Raw genomic sequence first — 25,549 nt, forward strand, 5'->3', positions numbered from 1 at the left:
CGGAATAGTAATTTGTGATGCAATAACTCAGATTCTCATGCACTTAAAACTAATCCTTTTTGATGGCTTAGGTATTCTTGAAATTATATCCATATTTTTCAGGAGAGTAGGGTAATGATTTGGATATACTGCATATAGCCAGGGTAACTCTAGGACATTGGGAAAATCTGATTCAATAAACACAGTTGGAAGATAGAGAATTATGAGAGCAATTTTCTCACTGTAATCAGAACAGTATATTCCTTACAGTGGCTGAGATTTTGAAAGCAAAGAGGAAATAGGACAGAGTGGAATAAATCCACCCAAATAATTTTAGAGCCTGGAACAAAAGGTTCATAAAGAAGAAGCTCAGGATATGTAGCTTTGAAAATAAGAGACTGGGTTTAACATGACTTTCAAGAAAATGAAAAGCATTCTATTGTTTTCTGTCTTCTTTGACAACACAAGATGAAGAATTAAATTGCAAAGTAGATTTAAGTTAGATTCAGGCCATCTCGTAAATTAGGAAGCTATGGCAAAGATGCTAAGGGATTATCTCAGGATATATGCAAATTAACCTTGAGAGTTCTGGGAGATGCACCTCTGGATTCCTCATTTTAATGAACTAGAGATCACAAACCTCTAAACCAGAGTGGTTTTCAACGGTTTTGAGAAGAGGAACCTTAGTCTAGAACTATAATATTGAAACTCATTTCTGGGGGAGATTGTGCTGGCTAAAATCTGAGATGAGAGACCCTGTGGGGCACTGCTCACCTTGTCCAACCCCTGTCACCTCTGGCCTGGAGCATCCTCATCACCTTCTGGGCAACAGTAACTCTGCACCAGGGGCTCTCACTAGAAAAGTAAAAGGGCAGGTATTCCAGTGTCTCTCTTCCATTATCTGACCACAAAAATATCACCCAGGCCTTCTAGCTCACACTACGAAAAAGAACATCCAAGTGAAAAACATAAGGAAGGGCAGTAAGCTTGGAACTAAGCCCTGCAGAGCAATACTGCAGTGATTTTCAGCTTTTCAGTATATGTTCAACACTTACTAGTCATTAATTACTCATCATGATTTTGAAACTACAATGAGAAACTGAATATGTAGGAAATGTACACCTGACAATCATCTAGAACTTGCAGGTGTTAAGCTCCAGATACTATTAACCCCCCAATTTGGTAAGAGCAGTATCTTGTTCCTGGTAATACTTATTGACCAAATGGGCAAAAGTCCATCGGGGGGGGGCTTGACTTTGAGATGAGCTACCTAATTCTTAAGCTGGTAGTTTCAGAAATTAGCAGATGTGGAGTGGGAGGCTGTAGGAGAAGGCACTATGCAAAATATGGAAGATATGTTAAAACAAAAATAACTGGGAAGAGGCGAATGACTGAACACTACCAGTTCAGCAGGAAGGAAAATGCCATCCAGAAAACCATTTATTTAATCATCTTCTGATGAATGACTGCATTTGACTTACTCACTAAAATCCAGCCTCTATTCCTGAACAGCTGTGCTTGTAAGAATTTTGAAATAGTGCCCCACAACCCTGAATTCAGAGCGTGCCCAAGTTTACCTCTTTAAACCCCAAAATGAAATCAGCCAGATTAAAAAGCATGTATCAGGGAAGAATGATTTTTCCAGAGGCTGCATTCTCCATTAGGTTGATAGCCAGGTCGTTAAGGTATATGGTTCATAACTTTCAAGACAATGACAAAAGACTGAAGGAAGGAAGAAAAGTCTGGAAGGGCCAGTTTTTTAATCCTGATGTTTAAAATTTCCTTAATGCCACCTGTCAATAAAATTATCTTTGTGTTTAACTCCAATAAAAGCCTTCAGAAAGTATTGGAAAGTGGTCTGTCAAGGGGGAAAGTATGTAGAGAGCTGGTAAGCAAATATACATCATCCCTTTCTCTGGAGGAGATGCGCTCAGACATAGGAATGTGGTAGAAATAGCACTTTGACATTAATCCCAGGACAGACTTTATGCAGAGACTGGGAACTACAAGCTGGGAACCTCTGCGGGCAGAGAGGGGAGGACAGGAGCACAAAGAGAAGGGCAGCGGGTGAGGCAGAACTGGGGGACCTGAGCCAACGAGCTGTCTCTCCAGTGTGAAGCTGGCTCTTGGCATCTAGAGCAGCTCTGAAGCAGTGAGCACCCACCCAGGCCACCGAGATGGCGAAGATGGTGTGATATCATGGTGCAGGGTCTCGCCATTGTCCCTCTGACTAGGACCTGGCTGTGTGCCATGGGTATGGTCCAGGCAGGATGCATCAGAGCACTCCTACAGAGGGTGAGGCCCGTGGAAACACATCAGTTCCACGTGGAACCTCTCCACCATCTCTCTGTCAACAGGTTCTATCCGCAAAACGTTCTAGAATCCCACTAGTTCTACAGGGGAAACAAAATTTCTTTCTTGGCAACTAACAGAAACTGAAAATAAATTCCATCGAAAACCCTGGCTTCTTAAATGCTTAAGAAGTCCTGTTGTAAATGTGTCACCAAGTAATAAGAACAGCTTGGAAAGCTTAAGGGGAATTGATGGAGTAACAACAGAAATGTATAAAAGATAAGAAAAAACTTTGGTAATTAGTTAAAGGAACTAGGATTTTCTTTCTTGGTTGGTTGATTGTCTGGACCACAGAAAAAGACACAATGAAAATTCATCTTCAGGATTATGAAAAAGAAAATTTATACTTATCAGATAATAATTTCATACATTTTTATAATTCCACTCTAATGAATAATTCAGTTGTGCATAAGATTCCCAATTTTACCAATTTTACAAGCTGACATTGGAATGCAGAGTCCTACTCAGGGTTCCAGATATCTTTCCCATAGAGTCCTTTTTTTGACCTGGGAATCTTTGAAGAACTTGAAGGAAATGCGATGCCCAAGGCATCTGCTGGGAGGGGAGCAGGAGAGGGCAGACACGGGGAGAACACCACGCAGGACCAGGAGCTGCAGTGCTGAAGGCAGGTATCAGCCTATGAGGCCAGAGGAATGGAAGTTGCTGACCCACTTAATCAGGCAGAGCATCCTCCATCATTTTGGCTGCCGCAGTGGCAAACCTAAGTTTGTAAACAAACACTGGTTTGTACCTGGTGAGTATCTGGGATCTCTTAGCTGAGATACACAAAGGTCGACAGGAAGTGCTGAAGACAACCAGAATGGATGAGCACTGATTAATAAGGGTGAGATCAACATGAAAAGGGCATAGCCATTGATCATTTTCTGATTCAGAGACTGCAGAAGACCATTTGCAAGATTAAAGTGTAGACTACTAATTTTTCACTAAAAAATAAATATTTCATAGTTGCCAGCATCTCATGTTCAAACTAAATTTTATCTTGTTCCCATTGGCTGAGGGGAGCCTCCTGGTACTTTGGGATCCCTCTAATCCACCTGCAGGGTTGGGTGTCTGGGGTTTCGAGGCCGCAGAAAGAGCAGGGGTCCTGACCTTTACCATGGACAGTTCTAGCTATACCACCTGGCTTACTCCTGAGTCTGCTGGCACCATCTGAGCTGAGAGGAGCTATGGCAGTTATCAGAAGGGACACAGTAAGTGCTCTGCCCCATGCCAGCAGTTAGCAGATACAAATCCTGTGTTGAAGCAACACAAAATATATTCAGGAATGAAAGTAACATTTTAAGGAAAGATTTAGAAACAGTGGGACTACGTTGGCAGTGTTAACATGTGATATTCTCACTATTCTGAATCAGAAATGGATTTTTACACTTTATGTCTTGAGCTCTCTGTACCCCAAGAGTTGGCTGGCAAAACGGAGAGGCTGTGCAATTGATTAGAGGCTATGAGCACAAATTGTACAGCCAGGTAGCACAGGAGAGAAACCCAGCTCTGCCCTTGGCTGTCTACATTATTCAGGGAAACCACTAAGTCTCTCTGAGTCTCAGTTTCCCCATCTGCAAAACCAGGATCATGACAATATTTACCTTCTTCCCTCAGAGACTGCATAAGACCATTTGCAAGATTAAAATGGTAGGCAACTAATTTTTCATTAAAACAAATATTTCACAGCTGCCAGCATCTCATGTTCAGACCAGATTTTATCTTCTTGTTCCCAGCATGCTCATCACTGCCACTGACTGAGAACAGCCCAGGAGCCTCACGGTACTTTGGGTACACCTCTGGTCAGGAGTGAGTGGCTCACCATTTGAAAACTGCCTGTAGCAGTGCATGACACAGAGTAAGTAATACAATGTGTGTTCCATTTTTAAAAATTGGGAGTCTGTCATTTAGAATGCATCCTCAGAAAGGAAGCCTTCTAAGTGAAGAATTGGGTTCTCAAGCCGTTTATAAAGCCAGGTATGGTGGTGTGCACCTGTAATCCCAGCTACTCAGGAGGCTGAGGGGAAAAAAAAAAAAAAACAAAAAAAAAACGGCAAGTTCAAGGCCAGCCTGGGCAACTTAGACCCTATCTCAAAAATAAATAAATAAATAAATAAATAAATAAATAAATAAATAAAATAAAAAGGGCTGGGGATGTGGCTCAGTGGTAGAGCACCACTCCATTCGCTCCCCAGTACTAAATAAATACATACATACAGACAGACAGATATACATAAACAAACAAACAAATAAACAAGTCACCTATGAGAGACCAAAACCCACATATCATAACTAAAACAACATCAAACCTTGGCTGGCTCATAGATTATTCTATAGAATCCAGTGGTTCTTCCTCTTGTCTAGAGTGACACATCTCCCTTGGAAACTCCTGCTTTCCAGCAGTGGTGAAGACTTGGGGAGGGGGACTGTAAAGTCCTGAACGTCTCAGGAGATGCTCACACACAGCAGAGAAGCATTCTTTGTCCTGCAAAGAGCTCAAAGGTGAGGCACCCATACACTGGGCTTCCTTGCAAGAGGAAGAGAAGAGTCACTGCTCAGGATCTGGAACTGGGCAGGGTGTGAGGATGGAAAAGTACCCTTGGCAGGTGGGCAGAAGAGGGGCAAGTGCAGGAGGGAACTGAGCCTGAGGACAGGAGAGAGCTGGCAGCTGGCCAAGAGCAGGCAGTGGGGGTGACAGGAACTGCCTGTTCAGGAGCTCCTTGTTTCTTACCCATTTCATTCTCCCACCCACACCAAGAACCTTGTGCTGCGCTTGCCCTGGTACAACCTCTGTTTCAGATCTGAAACAAAGGAGACATCTGAACTCTGTGCTCTAATGTGACACTGAATTCTGTGTTTAACTAAGCCATGCCAGGAAATAAAAAGAAGCTCCTGGCAACTGTCAAAATAAGAAACAAAAGAGGGCAACTGCGTAAACTCACACTTTGGCCCTTCAGATCCCTGAGATCCTTGAACACGCTAAGTATAGGCCATGGCACGGGCACCCACTGTCCCACCTCTCAGTCCACCAGGCATGTTCCTGCCTTTCCACTGGCCTGGGGCTGCCAACTCCAAGCCCAACCATGGGAATAAGGCTGCTCACTAGTTCCTTCTCTTCTGGGAAAGAGCCATCCTCTCTTTTGAGATGTATAACCCCAACATTAAGTGGAGGTGCTCCTCCTTTCCCAAAGGTGCCCTCTCTTGTAGGGTAATGGAGTTTCCCTGGAGCCCACTGCATCTGTCTGCTGCCAGAGGGACCAGGCACTGCAGGAGAATGCAAGGAATTTAGTTCTGGGGGCTGGATCTGTTTTCCTACGGGATTTCTGAGGGATTTAGAACTGGCAGTTAATACTGTGACCATTAGTCATACGTAACTTTAAATTAAATAGCATTAAAATTTCAGTTCTTCACCTATGATGCTTTTAAGAAATCAGTTAGCCCGACGTGCCTGGAGGCTACTGTACTGGACACTATAGATAAAGACCATCTCCACCATCTCAAAACATCCAACTGGGCGGGGTCCACTTTCAGAAGCCCTCCAAGACTTAACTGAGTCACTGCTTAGATGGAGCGGGGACAACATTTTGCCTGCCTGAAGGTCTGGGTTTGGACTAGGCAGCACCTTCACAAGGCTGTCTTCAAGAGCACCACCTGCAACACCTTGAGCTTCCATCTGTACTAGTTACTCTGTACACCGCACCTCATGTAATCCTCCCAGTTGCTTGAAAGAATAAGTGGTATTATCCTCATTTTTATAGAAGAAGAAATGGAGGCCTGGAGGAGCTAGGTAGTTTGCTCAGCCACACGATCAATAAATGCCAGTGCAGGGATTCTTGTGCACCGCCCCCCAATTCCACAACCACTGCTTTGACAGTGGATTCCCAAGCTCCCTCCAGCTCTGAGGTCCTTGCTACCAGACAGAAGCAGACTGAGTTCACCCTCCACTGTGGTTTTTGAAGATATAGAAGCTCCCACTTCAGCTGTCATGAGTGACTACAGACAGGAGTTGCTAAATCCTGTCTTATCCCTCAGTCTATGCTCATGTGTTAATTGTGGTCAGGAAGTGTTGAAGAATATATAGTTTAGCAAAAGACTGATAGGTACTCTGTGAGTGGGTTGATAGGATAAAATATATCTCAAACTTCTTTTAATGGGAAAGGGATATATATAATCAGAAGCGATGTTAAAGATAAAAGAAGAAACGGGGAAATGAACATGATCTGGCAGATAGAGTTTATCCTGAACATGTGAAGGTATATAATGTCAGTGACACAAAACTAAAATGATTAGAAAACTGGGCAATGTTCAGGAAGAGAGGCATTTTCTGGGAGGGTCCCTCTTGGGTGCTAGAAATGACCCACACCTTGAGCTGGGTGGTAGCCATATGGGTAAGTTCACAGGGCACTGAGCTACACACTTCAGCTTAGTGCCTTTATAGGAAGTAAGTGATATCTCAATAAAAATGCAGGAAACATGTAAACTAAAATACATATTCAAGAACTCTCTATTATCAGCTAAATACCTATCTTTGTGTTTGCCATAAAATGAATATAAAAGAACTCGAGTTAGAAATACAATAGCTGAGCTATTTTGATACGGTTTGTGAAATTGTGCTCCCAAGGCAATCTACACTTAACGTATCATAAACAATAATGAAAACATCAAGTGGCATTACTATTTCTTGCCAGTCCCATTAAACTGCTGTGTTGGTCATCCTTTCCCATCCTGCTTAGGTCTGGGCAGGTGTTAAAGTCTTCCAGGACCTTTCAGTTACAAGAACAGTCTTACTTCAACAAAGTGTGCAGTTTGGTATGTTAATCAAAACGTTGATTCATTTCAAATAAGATGGGTGCTCCTGCCCTGGCCTGTCCTATTTCAAGCCTGGAGGCTGCATGGGAAGCCCCTTCTGCTCCCTCCACCTCCTCTTCCACTTGCTTTCCAAGACTTTGGACACCTCGGTTCAGACCCAAAGGAAAGACCCAAGTCTGACATAATGATGCAGGTGGAACCTAGCCTGGGCTCCTTCTGGATGTGGCAGAAGGTCAGTGGCTGCTCTGCCTCTTGTGGGGCACTTTGGTGGGATTTTTGGAGGCCTCTCTGCTGAGGATGTCAGGTCAGCTCCCCTGACCAGGCAAGGTCGATTCTCCTGTGAGTCACTTTTAACTCCCCCAAGCCCTGGGCTGTCAGGGGCCCACTTTCCCCAGACCTTCTTCATGGGGTTGTCCTCTTGGCAAGAAACAGGACCCTTCGTTCCCAATTCCCACAGGTCCACCTGGTTCACAGTGTTCCGCAGTGGCCCCTGGCCAATCACTGCTCTACTCTTTGGCCAGCAAACCCTTCTCACATTTTTACCAGACAGGCTGGTTGGGTGATTTCCTTGAAGTGTCTCTCCTGTAGCTTCATGTGAGAAAGAAGTATCTCCTCCCCTTCCCCATGGTGGGAGGGAACTGACACAGACAACTCTCTCTGGAAATCACCCTCTCTGACTGCGTCTGTCTTACAGGTGGGCAATCACAACTGCTAGCTGAATTCAATTCAAGAGGTCATCACTTGTTCTGCTGAGGTGGCCCAGCAATGCCCTTAAGAACATACTGGCTTTTGCCACCTATTGCACTTCCTTCTGAACTTTGGTCCCTGCCAGCAAGTCTGAGACAATCAGAAGAATTAGATGTAACAACCTGTCACACATGTAATTACAGTAAGTGTAATGGTGAAAGCAGCCATCTTTCTCCTAACTGCAAGCTTGGTAAGGTCAGAGACCACATGGACCTTGCTCACTCACACGCTACCCAGTTCTCAGTGCTTATTAGAGGTGTTCAGCTCTTATTAGTGGATGAGGGAAGTGAGAATAAATAAAAGGGACTAGCAAGTTTTCCTCCATAAATTCCTTTGGAAAAGAGAATTTTATATAAGTGGGTCATTCTTATCTGATCTCACGCTTTTTTTTTTTTTTTTTTTTTTTTTTGATACCAGGGATTGAACTTACGGGCACTTGATCACTGAGCCACATCCCCAGCCTTATTTTTGTATTTTATTTAGAGACAGGGTCTCACTGAGTTGCTTAGCACCTCAGTTTTGCTGAGGGTGGCTTTGAACTTGCGATCCTCCTGCCTCAGCCTCCTCAGGTGCTGGGATTACTGGCATGTACCACTGTGCCCAGCTTGATCTCATGCTTTTAAAGCATTCTCCCACGTCCATGATAAACAAAACATGTGACTGCTTCTATCCTGGCCACTTGTCATTCAGACAGGACCCAGAGTCAAAGGAAGCCAATTGCAACCTGCTGAAAAAGCTACAGGCTTCTACAGAGTCATTCCATGACCTATAAAATCCCTCAAGTAGGTGGACAGAGCATCTCTTCAGAATGGCTGATCAATGAGACAACTCAACAACACAAAAATCGCTACAGACTGCACATGTAAGACCTGTGCCACACAAGCATGGGTCTGAGTGACTGTAGCCTACCTGGAGGCCCCTCACCCATCTGTCTGTCCAGAGGAGACAAAAGCAATCCCAGGAACATCTGATTAAAAGCTCTGTGGCTCTAACACCTGCAGAGAGTTGGAAATTGTGCAACTGCCACACAAGGCATCCCAGGAGAAAGAGCTGGAGAAGTGTGTGTGTCTCATGAAAATATTTCTTCTATTAAGGATGTCTATGCTTAGCCCGGCTTCCAGGTCCATTTGTGGTTATAGTCTCTGACTTGACTAACATTGGAATCTTAACAAAGGCTAGAGAATGACCTCCTGGAGAGAACGAACAAGAGCAGCATTAAAAAGTAAACTCCATTTGACAACTATTTACCAGGCATCTGCCATATGCCCAGCTGGCAGAAGGAGGAGAAAGTATACATAATGATGAATGAGAGAAGCATGTCTGTGAGGTATGCTCACAGGCTAGTAGCAGGGAGACGAAAGGTGCGTCTTTCCTGTCCTTAAATGGAAGGGACTAATCAGACACATCTACACTGCACTTTATGCTTAATTCAGCACTGTCTTAATTTTCATCAGACCCCTAAGGGAGGTGAAGCAGGGATGGCTGTTCTCATTTTCAGAAGAGGAAACTCACACCCAGAGAGGCCAGGAGACCACCAGCTCAGGGTCCACAAGGGAGAGGGAGGCAGAGTTGCAGTAAGAACATAGAAACCCCTGACTGCAGGATGCTGCTCCTGTGCATCCAGACAAGGCATGTGGGACCATGATGGTGAGCTTGCTTGGGGTCTGTGAGGTCAGGGCCCATGCTCATATCTCCCCTGAACTGAAATGGCTCAGGTGTCGTCCATAGACAGAGGAGGTAGGCACGCCATGTAGCCTTCTGAACCATGATCTAAGAGCAGCTTGCCTTCACAAAGCCAGTACCAACAGCCTGCCTTGATTTGCTTCAACTGCCCACTTTGGAGGCCCAGTAACTACCAGGCAGCCAGAAATGACCCAGTAAAGGGGAGGAAGGAAACTTGGGCTCTCAAGTCAATGAAAAATGGAATTGCCAATAAGCTGATTGCAACAGAAGTCCCCTGCATGTTGTCATGTACTTAGACAGGAAGAATGATTGAGAATTTGTGGGATAAGAAGGTGACAAGGACATGCACATGATGACATCTGGGTCACGGGAACTAACTATAGATAAAGTCCCTCATTCTCATGAAGGAAGGTACTAAGACAAACGAACTCTCAGTGAGCGTACCCCCAGCTGCCTCAGTCAGCTGGAGAGCCAGGGTCTATGTTTTATTCAATGGTTGTGTCAGAACACTGACACAATACCATTCACACACGCCCACGACCTGAGAGTCAGAGGGCTGGCATCCCAGTGTGGCCCCTGGAACCCGAGGCAGAAGAGCTCGTCCATGCATGAGCACAGCTAAAGTCACTTTGGCCACAAACATTCCAGAACTTCACATCAGATGACAAAAGCTTCCTGAAAAACTCTTATTATAAGGGACGGGATCAGCACATACATCTCTCCCCATCTGTGAATTCTTCTTACCAGAAATAAAATAGTCCCAGCACGGTGTCATTTGCTCGGTGGTTCTTTTATAGCCAGTCTAAGAGTTACATGTGAATTGTGAGGGATTCCTGCTTGAAGTAATTAGATCAAGAAGACACTGAGGACTGAGAAAAGGGCAGCAAGTCTAGAGAATTCTTGAGAAAAGATCTGAAGAGAGGAGGGGAGCTGAGGATAGGTACATCCAGACTCTGACCTCCACCGGTGACCAGGTGAGTCTTGGCATGAATTTGCCATGGGCCAAGCTGAATAGAACCTATTCGGCCTTGTCTATCGAAGCTACTTGGCATCCCAGAAGTCACTGGGGGTCCCAGGAATTTAGATGTCAAGGTGCTAAGTCAAAAAAACATCAAGGAATGGAATGACAGTCAGACAGGCCAGGACCCTCACTATAGTGATTTACCTGCCCAAGGGAACATGGATTTACAAAGGACTCCCTAGGATTATGGAGAACAGCTACATATTTTCAATGAGCTAAGGATGAGTCTTAGAACTTTGTCACAAAGGATTGATCCCAGGGGCACTCAACTGCTAAGCCACATTCCAGCTTTTTTACATTTTGTTTAGGGACAGGGTCTTGCTAAATTGTTGAGGTTGGCTTTGAATTCATAATCCTCCTGCCTCAGCCTCCCGAGCCACTGGGATTACAGAAGTGTGCCACCATGCTCCGCTCTATTTTAAAGACTTTTTATCAACTTACTGTTGGTGAGGCCCCAATTCCACTTTTCTCAGTAAGTTCTGTTACCACAGGGATTTTAGGAGCTTGGATCACAGAATGAGCCTCCTGAATGGACTGTCATTACCAAGGACCATGCAACAGACCCCCGAAGGCCTCTGAGAATAGAATACAGACCCAGACCCATGTACTGCATCCCTCTTTCCCTTACAAGGTGTGATTCTCATTAGCTGACTTAGTTGCTACATTCCACAGGTCAGGACTGAGTCGTGCAGGGCCCTGTCCTCTCTCACCCACACTGTCATTGCAGTTTGTCAGCCAGCCCTGTGTCCAGGAGGGCCTGCCCCATGTTGTCAGTGAGGCAAGCACTATGCATGCCTCAAGCCAAAGAGGTAAAGTGGGGCCTGGGTTTATTTTGCAAAAAGGGGTATAAATTCTACACACCTGCACTGCAAATATAAAAGAGACAAGTGGGTGCCCTGTCAATGTGGCAATTTAAAAGCAGAGTACTAAGAACCAAAACACCAAAGGAAATGAGGCAAAAATCTCTTGAATCAGGCTGGGAAATCTCTGACCAGACACCAGAGCCTCTCAGGCACCTAGGCATTATCTACTTCAAGGAGTACCTGCAGATTACCTCCAGGCACTGTGATGCTCACCTCTGGGAGCAAGTGGGTGGGCACTACAGCACAACTCCACTTACAGAGGAGACCCTGGGAAGGGTGCTCCTGGCCATAGATGGGGCATAGGGCCTGGAAGATGAGGGAAGAGGGGAGCCCTGTTTCACCCTGAATCATAGATGTGGAACAGTAGATGTTGGCAAAAGATGCGTCTGCTTCCTTCCATGTGTCTACCCCGTATCTTCTCATTCTAATTTCAAGGTTTCAAACTCTAACTGCCAAGAATCAAGAGATGCTTTACATGTGTAATGACTTAAAAAGTTAATTTAAGCATAAAATCCTTGAGAGTAATCACCAAAGCTCCAGAATTACCTGTGCATGCTTTGAGACCCAGTGACGGAGGACGTTTAGGACCCTGTTGGTGGCCGATCTCCGAATGATAAACTCTTTGTCACAGGTTCTCTCTGTGTTGTTAAACCCTTAGGAGGAAGAGAAGCACATGTTGTAGTTAAAAGCCAATCCCCAGGGACCTGGAGAAGGTCACTTATTTTAGGACATTGGTTAATAAAAAAAATGGTTCATCCTGGCAGAAAGGTACGAGTGGCTTCAGACTCATGAATTCTGCTCCCCTATTATACTCTCAGCAGCACGGCCACCACTGCGCGGTCACAGGCGCAATTACATGAATAATGTGTGTGCATTTATTAAAGGCCACTGATGAAAGCTAATGCTGCTCTAATGCCACTTGCATTTATGCCTGTCTTGTTCTATACCACAAAGCCAAGAGGGAATTTTAACAGAGTATTTGAGCCAGCATTAATTTATACTTTTGCCCCAAAGCAATTACATAACCAATAACATTTTGAATATTTGTAGATGGATAAATCCATATCTTGGCTTGTAGATGATGCAAATTCTTGGTTATGCAGCCATATATTAACAAGCAGTATGGCACAGTGTTTTAAGAACATGTATTTCACTGGGCACAGTGGTGCACTCCTGTAATCCCAGCTGCTCGGGAGGCTGAGGCAGGAGGATCACAAGTTCAAAGCCAGCCTCAGCAACTTAGCGAGGCCGTAAGCAACTCAGTGAGGCCCTAAACAACTCAGTGAGACCCTGTCTCTAAATAAAATACAAAATAGGGTTGGAGATGTGGCTCAATCCCCAGTAAACCCCCCCCACAAAAAAAAAAAAAAGAACACGTATTTCAAAATTACTAAGAGTGCAGATTTCAAAAATGTTTTAAGTGTGTGAGGTGATGGATTTGTTACTTTGATTCAATCATTCCACAATATAAACATAAATCAAACCCCATAAATGTATAATATATACAATTATTATTTGTCAATGAATAATATAGTCTCTTTTAAAAAGCCAGACTTCCTGGGTTCCAATCACTATTCTCCCAACATAACAAATCATATAATTTCTCTACTGACCAGTTCCTCAAGTCTCTCATGAGATAATAAGTACCTATCTTATGGAATTGTAGGATTATGTTTGTTAATACATGGTAGACATTTAGAATGGCAGAGGAGCAAGACTTCAATAAATGGTAGCTATTAATATAATTTGGTATTTGGTCCATTGTCTTTGTGTGTGAGTGTGTGGGGTGTTGTGGATTAAACCCAGTGTCTCGCGTATGCCAGGCAAGTGCTCTACCACTGACCTACTTCCCTAGACCTGGCCTGGTGCCCGAATCCTCTCTGTGCTAGCCTATGTCTCTGTCTTGGCCACCTTTCCATTTTAATACTTACCCATTGACTCCCTGTTTTAAAAGATTCTGACCTCCAACCATAATTATGTCATACATTTCCTTTAAAAGTTAATATTCTGCAGGGCTCAGTGGTGCACAACTGTGAACCTAGCAGCTCAGGAGGTTGAGACAGGAGAATCATGAATTTCAAGCCAGCCTCAACAACTTAGGGAGACCTTGTCTCAAAGTAAAAAAATTTAAAAAGGGCTGGGGATGTGGCTCAGTGGTTAAGTACCTCTGGGTTCAATCCCCAACACTGCAAATAATAATAATAATAATAATACTCCTTGAAAGAGTTGTCTATACTCAGTAAGAGTCACTGAGATTCTCCCTCCCTCTATCTGTTCTTCCAAGCACCTAATCCCATCTCACCACAAAGACAGCCCCCATTAAAGACATCAATAGTCCTCCATGTCCCCATATCCAAGGGGTTATCTTTAATCTCGCCAGGTCTCATCCAGGTCCACCACTTACATGATCACCTACAAGCAAATTGCTCACAGATTCGTATCCCCAGATTGCCTCTGAATTCCAGACCTCTATATTCAATCCGTCTTGATATTTTCCCTCTTGGATGTTTCAAACACATCTCAAATTCCGTGTGTTCCATGGCCCAAGGAAAATCCATGGCCCTTCCACCAACTTCAACCTCATTATCCTGGTAAGGAAACACCACCATTCATCCAGTTATGAAAGCCTGAACTTTGTAATTATTCTCATCTCCCCATGGCCTCCTAATAGTTTTATCTGTTGAGTCTCAGATCTGCCCATTTCTTCCTATTACACAGCTAAAATCAGGGTTGTGCTACCAGCAGCTCTCATCTGTTCCACTGCAATAGCACCCCAGCTGGTCTCCAATCTCACTCTTGCCTCCTCAAATCTGTTTTCCTCACTGGAGAGAGAGACCTTTTCAAAGGGCAAGAGCAATTATATAACCAATGGCATTTTGAATATTTGTAGATGGATGAGCCCATATTTTGGCTTGTAGAGGATACAAATACTTTACCGGGCATCCATATATTGACAAGCAGTACAGGACAGTGTTTAAGGATGTGTACTTCAAAACCACTACAAGTATAGATTTCAAAGGATTCCAATGCTTAAGGCCTTTTGATGGGTCTTATGATAAATACAAAAGTCCTTAATACAGATCATAAGGTCTTTCATGGTTTGGTCCTAGCTTCTCTCAGACTTTTCTGGAACTATTTTCTTCTATTTCCACATCCATCTCTCCCCACCTATATTTTAATCTTCCATGACCACAGAGCCTTTGCACATACTGCTGTCCTGTACCTGAAACAATTATTGAGTCCATTTTTATTCAGCACAAGCCACTTAGTCTTGCTTCTTTTTTACTTCCTCAGATGAGCCTTCCGAGATGTTACGTATCTCATAATGTCATGCACATTTGCTTTTTAACATTTTTGGCATTTAGCAGTTTTATACTTATGTATGTGATTATCCAATCAATATCTGTGTCGTCCATGAAGAAAGAGATTTGGTATGTTTTTGCTGAACTGAGCACCTGCCTGTATGTAGTAGATGCTGTACACAATATATATTTGCTAAAGGAATTAATAAAGGCCTGGATGATAAGAAGTTAATATTTATTCAATGAGATATGAATGTAAGAATGATTGAGTGAATGACTGCAAGAATAGTCCTCAGAACTTATGAGTGAGATAGAAAAAGTCTATAAACTACTACAGGGCACAGGCTCTCTCTACCCCCTCTTTGAATGTAGACAGGCATTTTCCACCCACCAGCAAACTTTTCAATTCTAGCAGAGAAGGGTGATGATGTACTCTTGGCAGGATAGATATCTCTAAATAAAAATCTTTCTTTATTGAAAACTTTAAAATTCCAAGTAAAATATAAGAAGTATCATTCTAAATGGACAGCTGAGTTCTCAAGAAAGTAAGGAATTCTTCAAGGTCAAACACACAGTGTGATCTGGAAACCACAATGGCAGGAACGCCCCGAGGCAGGAAGCAGTTTACCAGTTGTGGTGGCTTGGGATGTGAACTATAACATCCACGTGGTCGGGGGAGAAACCCAGGGTCTTCATAAGGAGTAAGTGGCAGGGTAAGAACTAAGACACCTACATAAAGCTGGACTCTCAAAGGAGTGCCTTTGTGTGAAAGAGGAGACCAGGAAAAAATCATTTTATGTGCAAAAGAGACAATTAAGAAACTTGTCTGGGGCCCAGTGTAGGGCACTTTCCCAGCATGTGCAAGGCCTGGGTGTGGTCCCATACGACCACTACCCCAAAAGAAAGCAATGTATATGCCTCGCCTGGATTTCAGTGAGGATGAGGAAACGCCTCCCTGAGAGCTCATAACTGAAGGCTCCCCACATCTCAGATAGAGTCACTACTGTGCAACTTACCCTTCTAGATGAGAAGCTAACACGAAGGTCCCCAGGCCAGCTATTACCCTGGGGACCCCTACGATAGTACTCACAACACCTCTCTGGAAAAACACATGCTCAATCCCAGCCTGTACTGGATTTCCACCAAGGAAGAAGAAAAACTCAAGATCCAAAATTCCAAAACACAAAAACTATCACCATGAGCAAGGATCAGCAGACACAGGGATCAGGAACCCCTACTTCCCACCTAACACCTCTACCACCACCAAGAATTTCAAATATTGGAACTATTAAATGTTTCTAGTTTAAACATCCCAAAGTTAGGATGTTGACAAAGACCAAAGAAACAAAAGTGGGAATTGAAAATATGACAAAAGATTAAAAAATACTTAAAAAGATTTTTATAAGAATAACATAAAACTTCTTTCCTATTATTGGTAGTAAGAAAGTAGAAATAGAATCATTCTTTCAATTATTTTTGAAAATCTTATAACTGAAATTCAAAACTTAATAGGTAAATACAGATTAGACCCAAATGAATAAAGAGATAGTCAACTGGAAACCGATTTGAAAAACAGATATGAGAAAATTACCCCAAATACAATACAAAGAGCTAAAAAGATAGAAAATAAAAAAGATATTTTTCCTCTATATTAAAGATATGGAAGAAACAGAATTTTCAACTTAGTGTAGTAAGGTCATCAGAAGAAGAGAGAAAAAAAAAAAAAAAAACAAAGAGAGACAATATAGTAAAAGGTTTTCTAAGACTTGATAAAAGACATGGATCTTCAAGTTCAGGAATCACAATGAATCCCAAACATGAAAACCACACCTAGATCGACTGTGAAATGGCAGTAACCCATTAAAAGGTGGCTTCAAAACAACCAATGAAAATGAACATGTTATTGCTAATGTGAAAACATGTTCACTCATACATTGTTGGTGGGACTGCAAATTGGTGCAACCACTCTGGAAAACAGTGTGGAGATTCCTCCTGAGACTTGGAATAGAACCGCCATTTGACCCATTTATCCCACTCCTCAGTTTCTACCCAAAGGACTTAAAATCAGCATACTAACAGTGACACAACCACATCAATGTTTAGAGCAGCTCAATTCATAATAGCTAAGCTACAGAACCAATCTAGATGCCCTCCAACAGATGAATGGATTAAGAAAATGTGGTATACGTACCCAATGGAATATTACTTGGCCATAAAGAAGAATGAAATTCTGGCATTTGCAGGTAAATGGATGGAACTGGAGACTCTCATGCTAAGGAAATAAGCCAAGTCCAAAAAAAGCAAAGCTAATATGTGAATGCTCACACACAATAAAAGGGGTGAGGGGTTGAAGAACAGAAGTTCACTGGATTAGGCAAAGGGGAATGAGGGGAAGGGAGGGAGGACAGAAAGAGGAAAGACAGCAGAATGAATCAGCCATAACTTTCCTATGTTCATACATGAATATACAACCAGTGTAACTCCACATCAAACACTCTACTGTCATGAATATCTTAAAAGAAGAGAAAGAAAGGAAGAAAGAAAAAAAGAAAGAAAAAGAAAAAAGAAAGAAAGAAAGAGAAAGAAAGAATAGGTGACAGGGTTGGGAGACAGTGTAGTAAATGGAGAAAGCATCTTGCAAGGTGAGTCAGATGAAATAGAGCAGAGGCCTCAAGTGAAGGAGAACTTGTGACTGATAAGAAGCCAGCATTTTGCTGAAGGAGGCAAGTTGAATGCTCTTGAAACACTGAAAAAGTAGATGAGACAGAGGCCCCCTCACCCACACCAATAAACGTGAAGACAGCTTACCAGTGAGAAGAGAACAGACTGGGTGAGATGGGAGTGGGGAAGGAGCAGAAGGATGGGAATGACCACGGAGTGTCAGGAGGGAACAGCATCTTCAGAGAGGGGCGCTTTTTCAAATGCATTTTAGAAAAAGCATCTAGCTCCTCTGGTCCTTCTGCGGGTGTCATGGGTGCGTGGAGAGGGGAGTTTACTTTGAAAGGCAGGCAAACAAATAGGAGGAACTTTTCCACTGTTCTCCAAATGATTTAAGATCACAGGCTTAAAGACCATGAAAAGGGTTTTTCCTAATCAGATTTCCAATATTTTCACAGATTCAAATCTTGACCTCTATTGCCATTTAGGTTGGAATTTGATAACACTGCTTGGATGTTCCTCATCACTGCCTCTAATAAATGTGCTATTCATGCTTTTGTTGTTATTGTTCAGATGACAGCTAGGTTCATGGACATCTCTCTGCTATTTAGAGATCATGACGTCCATCACTTGCAGGGTTCAAAATTTCTCTTGGAAAATAAGCAAGCCCTGAAATGGTCTTCAGCAATGCTCAGTCAGTCAGCAGGGCTGGGACAATTAACATCTGGTTGCAAGGAACAATTCACATCTGGTCGTAAAGATGCCAGAGTGAAAGAACCAACCACAGGCAGGTTAGGCAGGAGCACCAGTCAAGGACAGCTCCACAGATGCGCCTTCCACCTCACCCCTCACACGTAGGCACCCAACGAGGCTGAGGACAGGCCAAAAGCACAGTCTGGAACAAATTACCTAACCTCTCTGTGACTCCATTTCTCCTCTCATGAAATGAGAACAGTGCTACTACATAAAAGTCATTTTAAAGATTAAGTAACTCCTGCAAAACAGAAATGAGTCCTGGAATTCAATTAAAAAACATATACTATAACTTCTCCACCTGTGACTGTCTTGATCCATCCATTCCCTTGGCCCAGGGGCCTGCACAATACACCTGATAATATGCCTATTATAAGGACATGCGGAAACAGTGGCTAAAATGGGCATCAAGCTCTTCATTTCCTTCCTGAAGGACATTTTCATTGCTTGATCAACACATGGAGGTCTCCAATCTCAAGGGGAAATAAGCTCTCAACTCTTTGGAGAAATGACAATTTGGAAATGTCCTACCCTATATAGGAACACTGTATCTGAGGGGTATACCTGCAGCAAGTGCTGACAGATGTTTTATAAAAGGGATTATGGGTGCTCTGTAAATACAATGGCCTTCAACATGCTCTCCTGTGGAAAGTTGACCCATATATTCTTGCTATACACATACATAACAGTCCATGCCAATATGCTTCCAATAAGACATGCCTGTCTCCCCTCGTTCACAGTCTTTAAGGCTATGTGATCAGAGTAGTAATTTTCCACAACTTGCCTGATTCCCTCTTGCAAGTCTCCATCTAAATTGAGCACTGCTTCAACACTATTTATTTCAGAATTTAAATTTATCAATTTAAATATAAACTGTGCTGCTAACTGGTGACTATTATGGTTTGGATCTTAAATGTCCCCCAGAAGGTTACATAGTGAAGGCTTGGTCCCCTATGTAGCAGTTTCAGAATTGGGGCTTTGAGAAGGTGATTGGATCATAAGGGCTCTAACCTCATCAGATGGATTAATCCATTGGATTCATAAGTTAATGGGTTATTGCAGGTAATGGAAACTTAGGTGGTAGGGTCTAGTCAGAGGAAGTAGGTCCTTGGGGAAAACTTGAAGACTCTTCTTCCTCTGGTCCCTTGCTCCCCGCCTCTCTCTTCTCTGCTTCCTGGCCAACATGAGGTGAGCAGTTCTGCTCCTCCATGTGCTTCTGCCATGTTGAACCATGAACCAAAATAAATCTTTCCTCTTTTAAGTTGATTTTATCAGGTATTTTATCAGCGTGATGGAATGGTAACACACACAGCAATGATATCCATGTGGAAGCCATTCTGTTCCAGAATTATAAATCACCCTCCAAGGAGTCCTCATGCCAATTTTCTGAAAAGCAAATAGCAACTCTTTGTGCGGTTCTAAACATCTTACTTGTCACATGTGAGCAGCACAGCCAAACTCTACACATAGCAGGAGAATCTATTCTGCTAATATTTTACACATCTAGAATTCTGTCTGATATGTCTGTCTTTCCAAATGATGCAAAATCCTTTCCAATTTTGAACACTGGTTAAATTGGAAAATTTGGGAAAACCAAGCCACCTGGAAAAGTGGTAAGAGCCAAATCACAACATGTGTGAGTTTAAGACTGAGATTTAACCTTCTATTCCTCTCCCCAGGCACCTGCATCATTTCATCTCTCTAATCAGACTACACACACCTCGGTGAAGAGCTCTTATCTCAAGCATCTTTGTAGGCACCTCAATCTTCCATGTAGCAGACACTCAGCAGGTACTTTTCTTAACAAAAATCTCATCACTCCTAATGGAATCTCTTCGAATGTTTCTGCAGATGTCATATATATGAATTAAGATCATTCTTTCACCATGTTGTTATCATGATGACTATTTGAAACTATCACAAGCAGAAAAATCAGGAAGGGAGGCAAGGAGAAAATGGATGGGTGTAGTGATGCACCTGTAGTCCCAGTGGTTCTGGAGGCTGGGACAGGAGGATCACTAGTTTGAGACCAGCCTCAGCTATTTAGAGAGACCCTAAGCAACTTAGCGAGATCCTGCCTCCAAATAAAAGGTAAAAAAGACTCGGAACATAGCTCAGTGGTTAAGTGCTGCTGGGTACAACTTCAGTGCCTCCACCCAACCCCCTCAAAAAAATAGAGAAAGGGAGGGGAAATTTCATTTTATTGTTCCCATAGGGAAAAAAATCATTATTTATTGCTGCTTTGTGCCAGGAAGCCCAAGTCACAGCCTACTTTGTAAGAGGCAAGTAGAAATAATGGTGAGATAGAAATAAGGTGATTACACATAGGCAGAATACAGGCTAGTCCAGTTAAAGTTAATTTGAGCCTAACTGTAAAAGGCTTGAACTTGAGGCAGTACTTTAATATGAACAGTAGGCCACCAGGAAATTTTCCTCTGTTATTAATAAGGCATCTTTAAGCCACTTTTTTTATCTTGGTGAGGAAAATTAGAATTGAGAAGAGCCAAAATGGGCTACCTGGAAGGAAAAACGAATGTGAACTGTTGGTGACTTTATCTGCACTGTGAGAAATTCTTTCTTGTTGCATTTTTATCCCCCACACCTGGCATGATAGGTGCTTAATAAATGGACTTGAAGAATGAATGCAATGAGATCATTTTAATGGTTCTGTTGTCAGGGAATTAAGAATAATGTCATTTCAGTGATGTGTCATTCTCACTTCATGGAAATGGGATCCAACAGCATGAATGTTATCAATATGCTTCGCTCTACCCAGTAGATATTCTTCTAAAAAAATGTGTGCAAAACAAAATTATATAACTGTTTTGGACAATAGCATATGCTTGTATGACAACCGTAAAGATCACTATTTATTGCCGTTTGAGCCGGACACTATGCTAGAGCTTCACAAGTGGTCTATAATTTAACATTCACAACCAAGGACAATAACAACTGTCATTCATTGCATGACCACCAAGTGTTGATTATAGTGCCATAAGGAATGTGGCTTCTTCCACAGTAACGGCAACTGCTTAGGCGAAATGTTGCTATTTCTACTAATGGACAAACCCACAGAAAAACAAAGAGATTAAGAAACTTGACAAGAGCCACAGAGCTGGTAAGTGTCAGTATCCGTTTTTGAGACCAGGTCTGTTCATTTTTGAAACGGAAGCACACTTAATCATACCCCACTGCGTGGAGCTAGAGTTTAAGCATTGTTTCTCTTATAAATGGGTAAACTGACACTTAAAGCTATAAGATATTTAGATATTTGGGAAAGCAAATGCTTTCCTTTTAATTCTACCTCTCTCTTAAATTTTGAAGTGTGAGAGAATAACACCACTATAAAAGAGAGGTTTCACACTACAATGGATTTTGAACCAAAATCTTTTACTTAGCTAACCAGAATTCAAATTTCCTCAAAAGATGCCTTTTTCCTCCAAATGCATTGCATTTCTTACATAGGCATTATATAGATCACTGTTTTTTAAATGGCCAATTGTGACCTATTAACGGGAACTTAAATCAATTTAAAAATTAAAAAGTAAAATAGATGAAGATGATCTGAGTGAACTGTCCATATTGACAGTGAGTGATTTCAAGAAAACTTCCTGCGTGCACATGTGTGGATGTGTGTACATGTGTGCGTGTGTGTGTGTCTTGGGTCATAATGTAAAATGTATTTCTTAAACTGAGTTGCAATTTTAAAAAAGTTTGAAAGTCACTGATATAGTCTAGTTATTAGCACTCTGCTTGAACAATCTATATTAGTTTTCCAGAAACCTTGGGTAACTAGGTCCATCCATACTCACACCTGCTGACAAATGAACAGAAACTTCCTCCTCTTGTCCTCGCTCCCCCTTTGCTTGGCCAACAAGCCCTCTCTTCTTTCTCCACCTGATCCTCCTATCTGTCCTCATCTGCCTCATTCCTTAGCTCCTCTTTTCTTCTTGCTCTGACCCCTTTCAGTTTTCACTCCCTTGTGGATATAGCCCTGTTTCATGGTTTTTCTGTACCATCCTACCAGGTCCAATTTCCCCCCAATCCCTCATTTCATGTTTCCCATGAGACATTTCCATATTAATGACATAGTCTTTTCTGCTAAAAACACACCCAAAACTCAAGCTTATTGCTCTTTCTCTCCAGCTCCTCCCCATCCTCTCTTTCCATTGATCTCCTGGGCTGGCCTGGTTTCAGTCTCTCAGAAACCTCACTTCTGTCTTCCTTGGTTTTTCTCATTCAGTCAACAAATTCTGTTAGCACTGTTGTATTTCTCCCCTGTTCTCCATTCTTCTGTTGCCATCTTAAGCCTGGACACTGCACACAGCTATTGTCACCTGGATATTCTTCCCTTCTCCATTCTGTCTGCCCTTCTAGTCTTCTTCCATCTGTAATTTGATTATAATATCTGTGGAGCACATGTTATATTTCAGGTACTGTGCAGTGCTGGGTGAACAAAGACGCACGCCCTACTCTAAAAGGGGAAGAGGACAGCCTTCAAACAAGTAAAACACCAAGAAGGTAAAAGTCAAAAACCCTGGAAATGAGCCAGGTGTCTCTTTCAGAATAATCTTCCTAAATACCACTTTACCTTATTATTGCGCCCATGCAAGTACTCCTGTCTCTTTATTGCCCACTAAATAAGTCTAGAATAGTTTCCTAGACACAAAGAGACTAAGTAACTTGCTCAGGATCGCACAGCTGGAAAGTTAAAAAAACAAAAAACAGGTCAATGCAACAAGCAGGAGATTCGTACATGCACTATGCTGAACATTGTATTTAAGTATTAAGTGAGTCTAGAAAATGACACTCTCTTTCTCAAAAGAGGATAGTCTGTATGGGGTGGGCCATTTAGTGTAGTGACCTACTGGAATATTTAACTGCTGCCCTTTTTATCCCTTTATCAGAAGATTTTTGTTTTCAAGGGACAGAAATCCAACTCAAACTGGTTTATAGCAGAAAGGGAATTAGTATTATCTATAGATAGATAAAGACAGTTCTCCATTCATATTCCATTTGACTTATTCAACTTATTGACTTACTGATAACATTTCTGTCTGGTTCCCTTCAATGCTCTGATTCTGCTCTCACTTCCAGGCAGTGAAAACAAGGAAGGCCATGCTGATCTTATAAACTCACCTCATACTATCCAGAGGACAAGAGGACATTCTTTCTGTAACTTCCAACAAAGGAAGAGGAAGTTTCTCAGAACCCTCAATACCTTTGCATTTTGCTCACAAACTGCATCCTCTCCTTCTATGAACCCACTCAATGATGGCAGGGATGGGGGAGGCCAGCTGCCTCTCAAAGAACACAGTCCAGGATGTGAAGAGGCAGTTTCAAAAGGGGCTATTAGCAACATGCTAATGCGGCAATGAGCAGATGAGGCAGAGTGGGCTTTTTGTTTGTCTGTTTTTACCTTTTCCTAAGTGTGTTCTAGGATAAGAGTTTTTAAATTCTTCTCTTTACTCAGGCTAACCTGAGATTTCTCTCTAAGTGCAATTAACTGTAGCAATAAACAAAAAAAAACCTCCTTATAGACTGAGGAAAAACAGCTTAGCAGGTCTATCGTTATTTGTGATTAAAAATACATGAAGAATGGTAAAATCAATATCTAGGCTTTCATCTTTTAAGAAAATCAGTAACTAAGACGGTCAACTGAATTGCTCTTATGGATTTAAAAATATGTGCTTTAAGATTCTTAAAGGAACGAATATACGTTGAGTTTAAAACAGATTGAGAACCTTTGTGCACGGCTTCTTTTAATTTCCACAACTCCAGAAAACATATTCCTTGCTTTTGCAGATGCAGAAACAAAGGCTCAAAGAAATATAGTAGCCACCTAAGGTCATGAATGGTAAAATCAGAGCCAGGATTTAGAGTCATATTGATTCTCAGATGCAGGCTCTTCCCGTGGAAATGCCCGGCCCAAGTGTCTGTTGGGAGGAGCAATAAGTTTCTCCTGGTGATTGCAGAGTGATCCTCAGGCCTCGCCTGGTGCCTGCTGTGCTCATGCAGAAATGTGACAAGGACATATTGCCAGGGTGAAGAGTGTGGTGGCTTCTGCCAAAGCAAGATGGGGCATCTGAGGGGATGGTGAGAAGTGAAGACAGGGCCTGCACAAGGTGAAATGACTTCAAGTAAATTAGCTGGGCAAGAGAGAAAAGGGCCAGAAACTGAAAGGTGACCGCATTTGTAAGAGACAAGAACCAGAACCAGGTGGGAAACACTAAACCACAGCATCTTCTAAAAACTCAAGAAAAATAATACATTTGGTTGGAGTTTCTTAACAGGAAAAATCAATAGGCCTTTTGAAATACAATGAATGAAAATGTGAAAACAGTTAAATGCAGAACATCAAAAAAATAAAAAAGGCACAAACTTTAAATTTCTTGGTCATTTTCTTTTCTGCTCCACTTCATAATCAACTCTCTCAAAGAGGAAGAGAGAAAGATTTTTCTGTGCGTTAGTTTGAATTTCCTGGTGGGCACTGATTATCTCCTCGGGATGAAAGATAAGCCCCATGTAGAACAAGAGTCATGCCCTTGGCATTAGGTAATCTTCCCCATGCCCCGAACCAAAATAACAACATATGCCATTATAATTTAAAATAAAATAGAGAAATAATAAATTAATAAAGCTTACCTTTCTTTCTACAAAACTGTACACATACATCTAGAAATGATGCTTTCCAATGGAAATGGGGGTGGGAGGTGTGAGTGGTAGTTTATTAGTGAAAGCACATTATACATATGTATAAAGTTGCAAATGGAGCGTCCTATTCCTTCACCCCCAGCAGACCTCACGACCTGTAACTTGAAGACTGAAATTGTCTCCTGAAGAACAGCAGGAAACACCTGAACTCCCCCTTTCCTTCAAAAACTGCAATTTCATCCTCTTTCTCTTCCATTCCTGAGGAATAGCAAGATGTAATGGAAAGAACATCTTAGAATGGATTGGTGATTTTCAATAGGCTTGTCTCACTGAGATAAGTTCCTTCTCTCCCAGGGTCTCAATTTCCTCTTTGTAGAAGGTGTCTGAACTGGTTTCCTGGGTAAGATCCAGGGTACATGGAAATTGTGAGTTATGTGGTTCAACAAGTTATATGGTTAGCAGACATCTCTTTGAGCCCTGGGGTGGCCATGCACAATGGGCTTCACAGGAACATCCCTGGAGATCAGACAAAGCTTCAGCATCAGCAAAAGAGGCCCCTAGGATGAGTTGTGGGGCTTTGGTGTAGTTAGGACATGGCATCTGATCTGGAGGCCCACAGCGGCCAGGCAAGGACAGGTAAAAGCAGCACTGGAAATTCTCTGAAATATTCCCAAGGAATTCACTGAAAGATGAACTTTCCCATGATGATCCATATTTATTGCCAAGTG

The 25,549-nt window shown here is 42.3% G+C and overlaps 1 protein-coding gene across 2 annotated transcripts in view; it reads right to left on the reverse strand.

The window, feature by feature from the left end:
- Positions 1–25,549, reverse strand: part of RASGRF2 (Ras protein specific guanine nucleotide releasing factor 2) — a 268,468-nt gene that overhangs the window by 52,398 nt on the left and 190,521 nt on the right. For both annotated transcript variants that reach the window (XM_079145547.1, XM_079145546.1), the window contains exon 18: positions 12,001–12,107. In XM_079145547.1, the coding sequence (XP_079001673.1) occupies positions 12,001–12,107 (107 nt within the window). The remainder of the gene's footprint in view (positions 1–12,000; positions 12,108–25,549) is intronic.

This window comes from Sciurus vulgaris (genome assembly GCF_902686455.1).
Source record: "Sciurus vulgaris genome assembly, chromosome: 6".
Classification (NCBI taxonomy): Eukaryota; Metazoa; Chordata; class Mammalia; order Rodentia; family Sciuridae; genus Sciurus; species Sciurus vulgaris.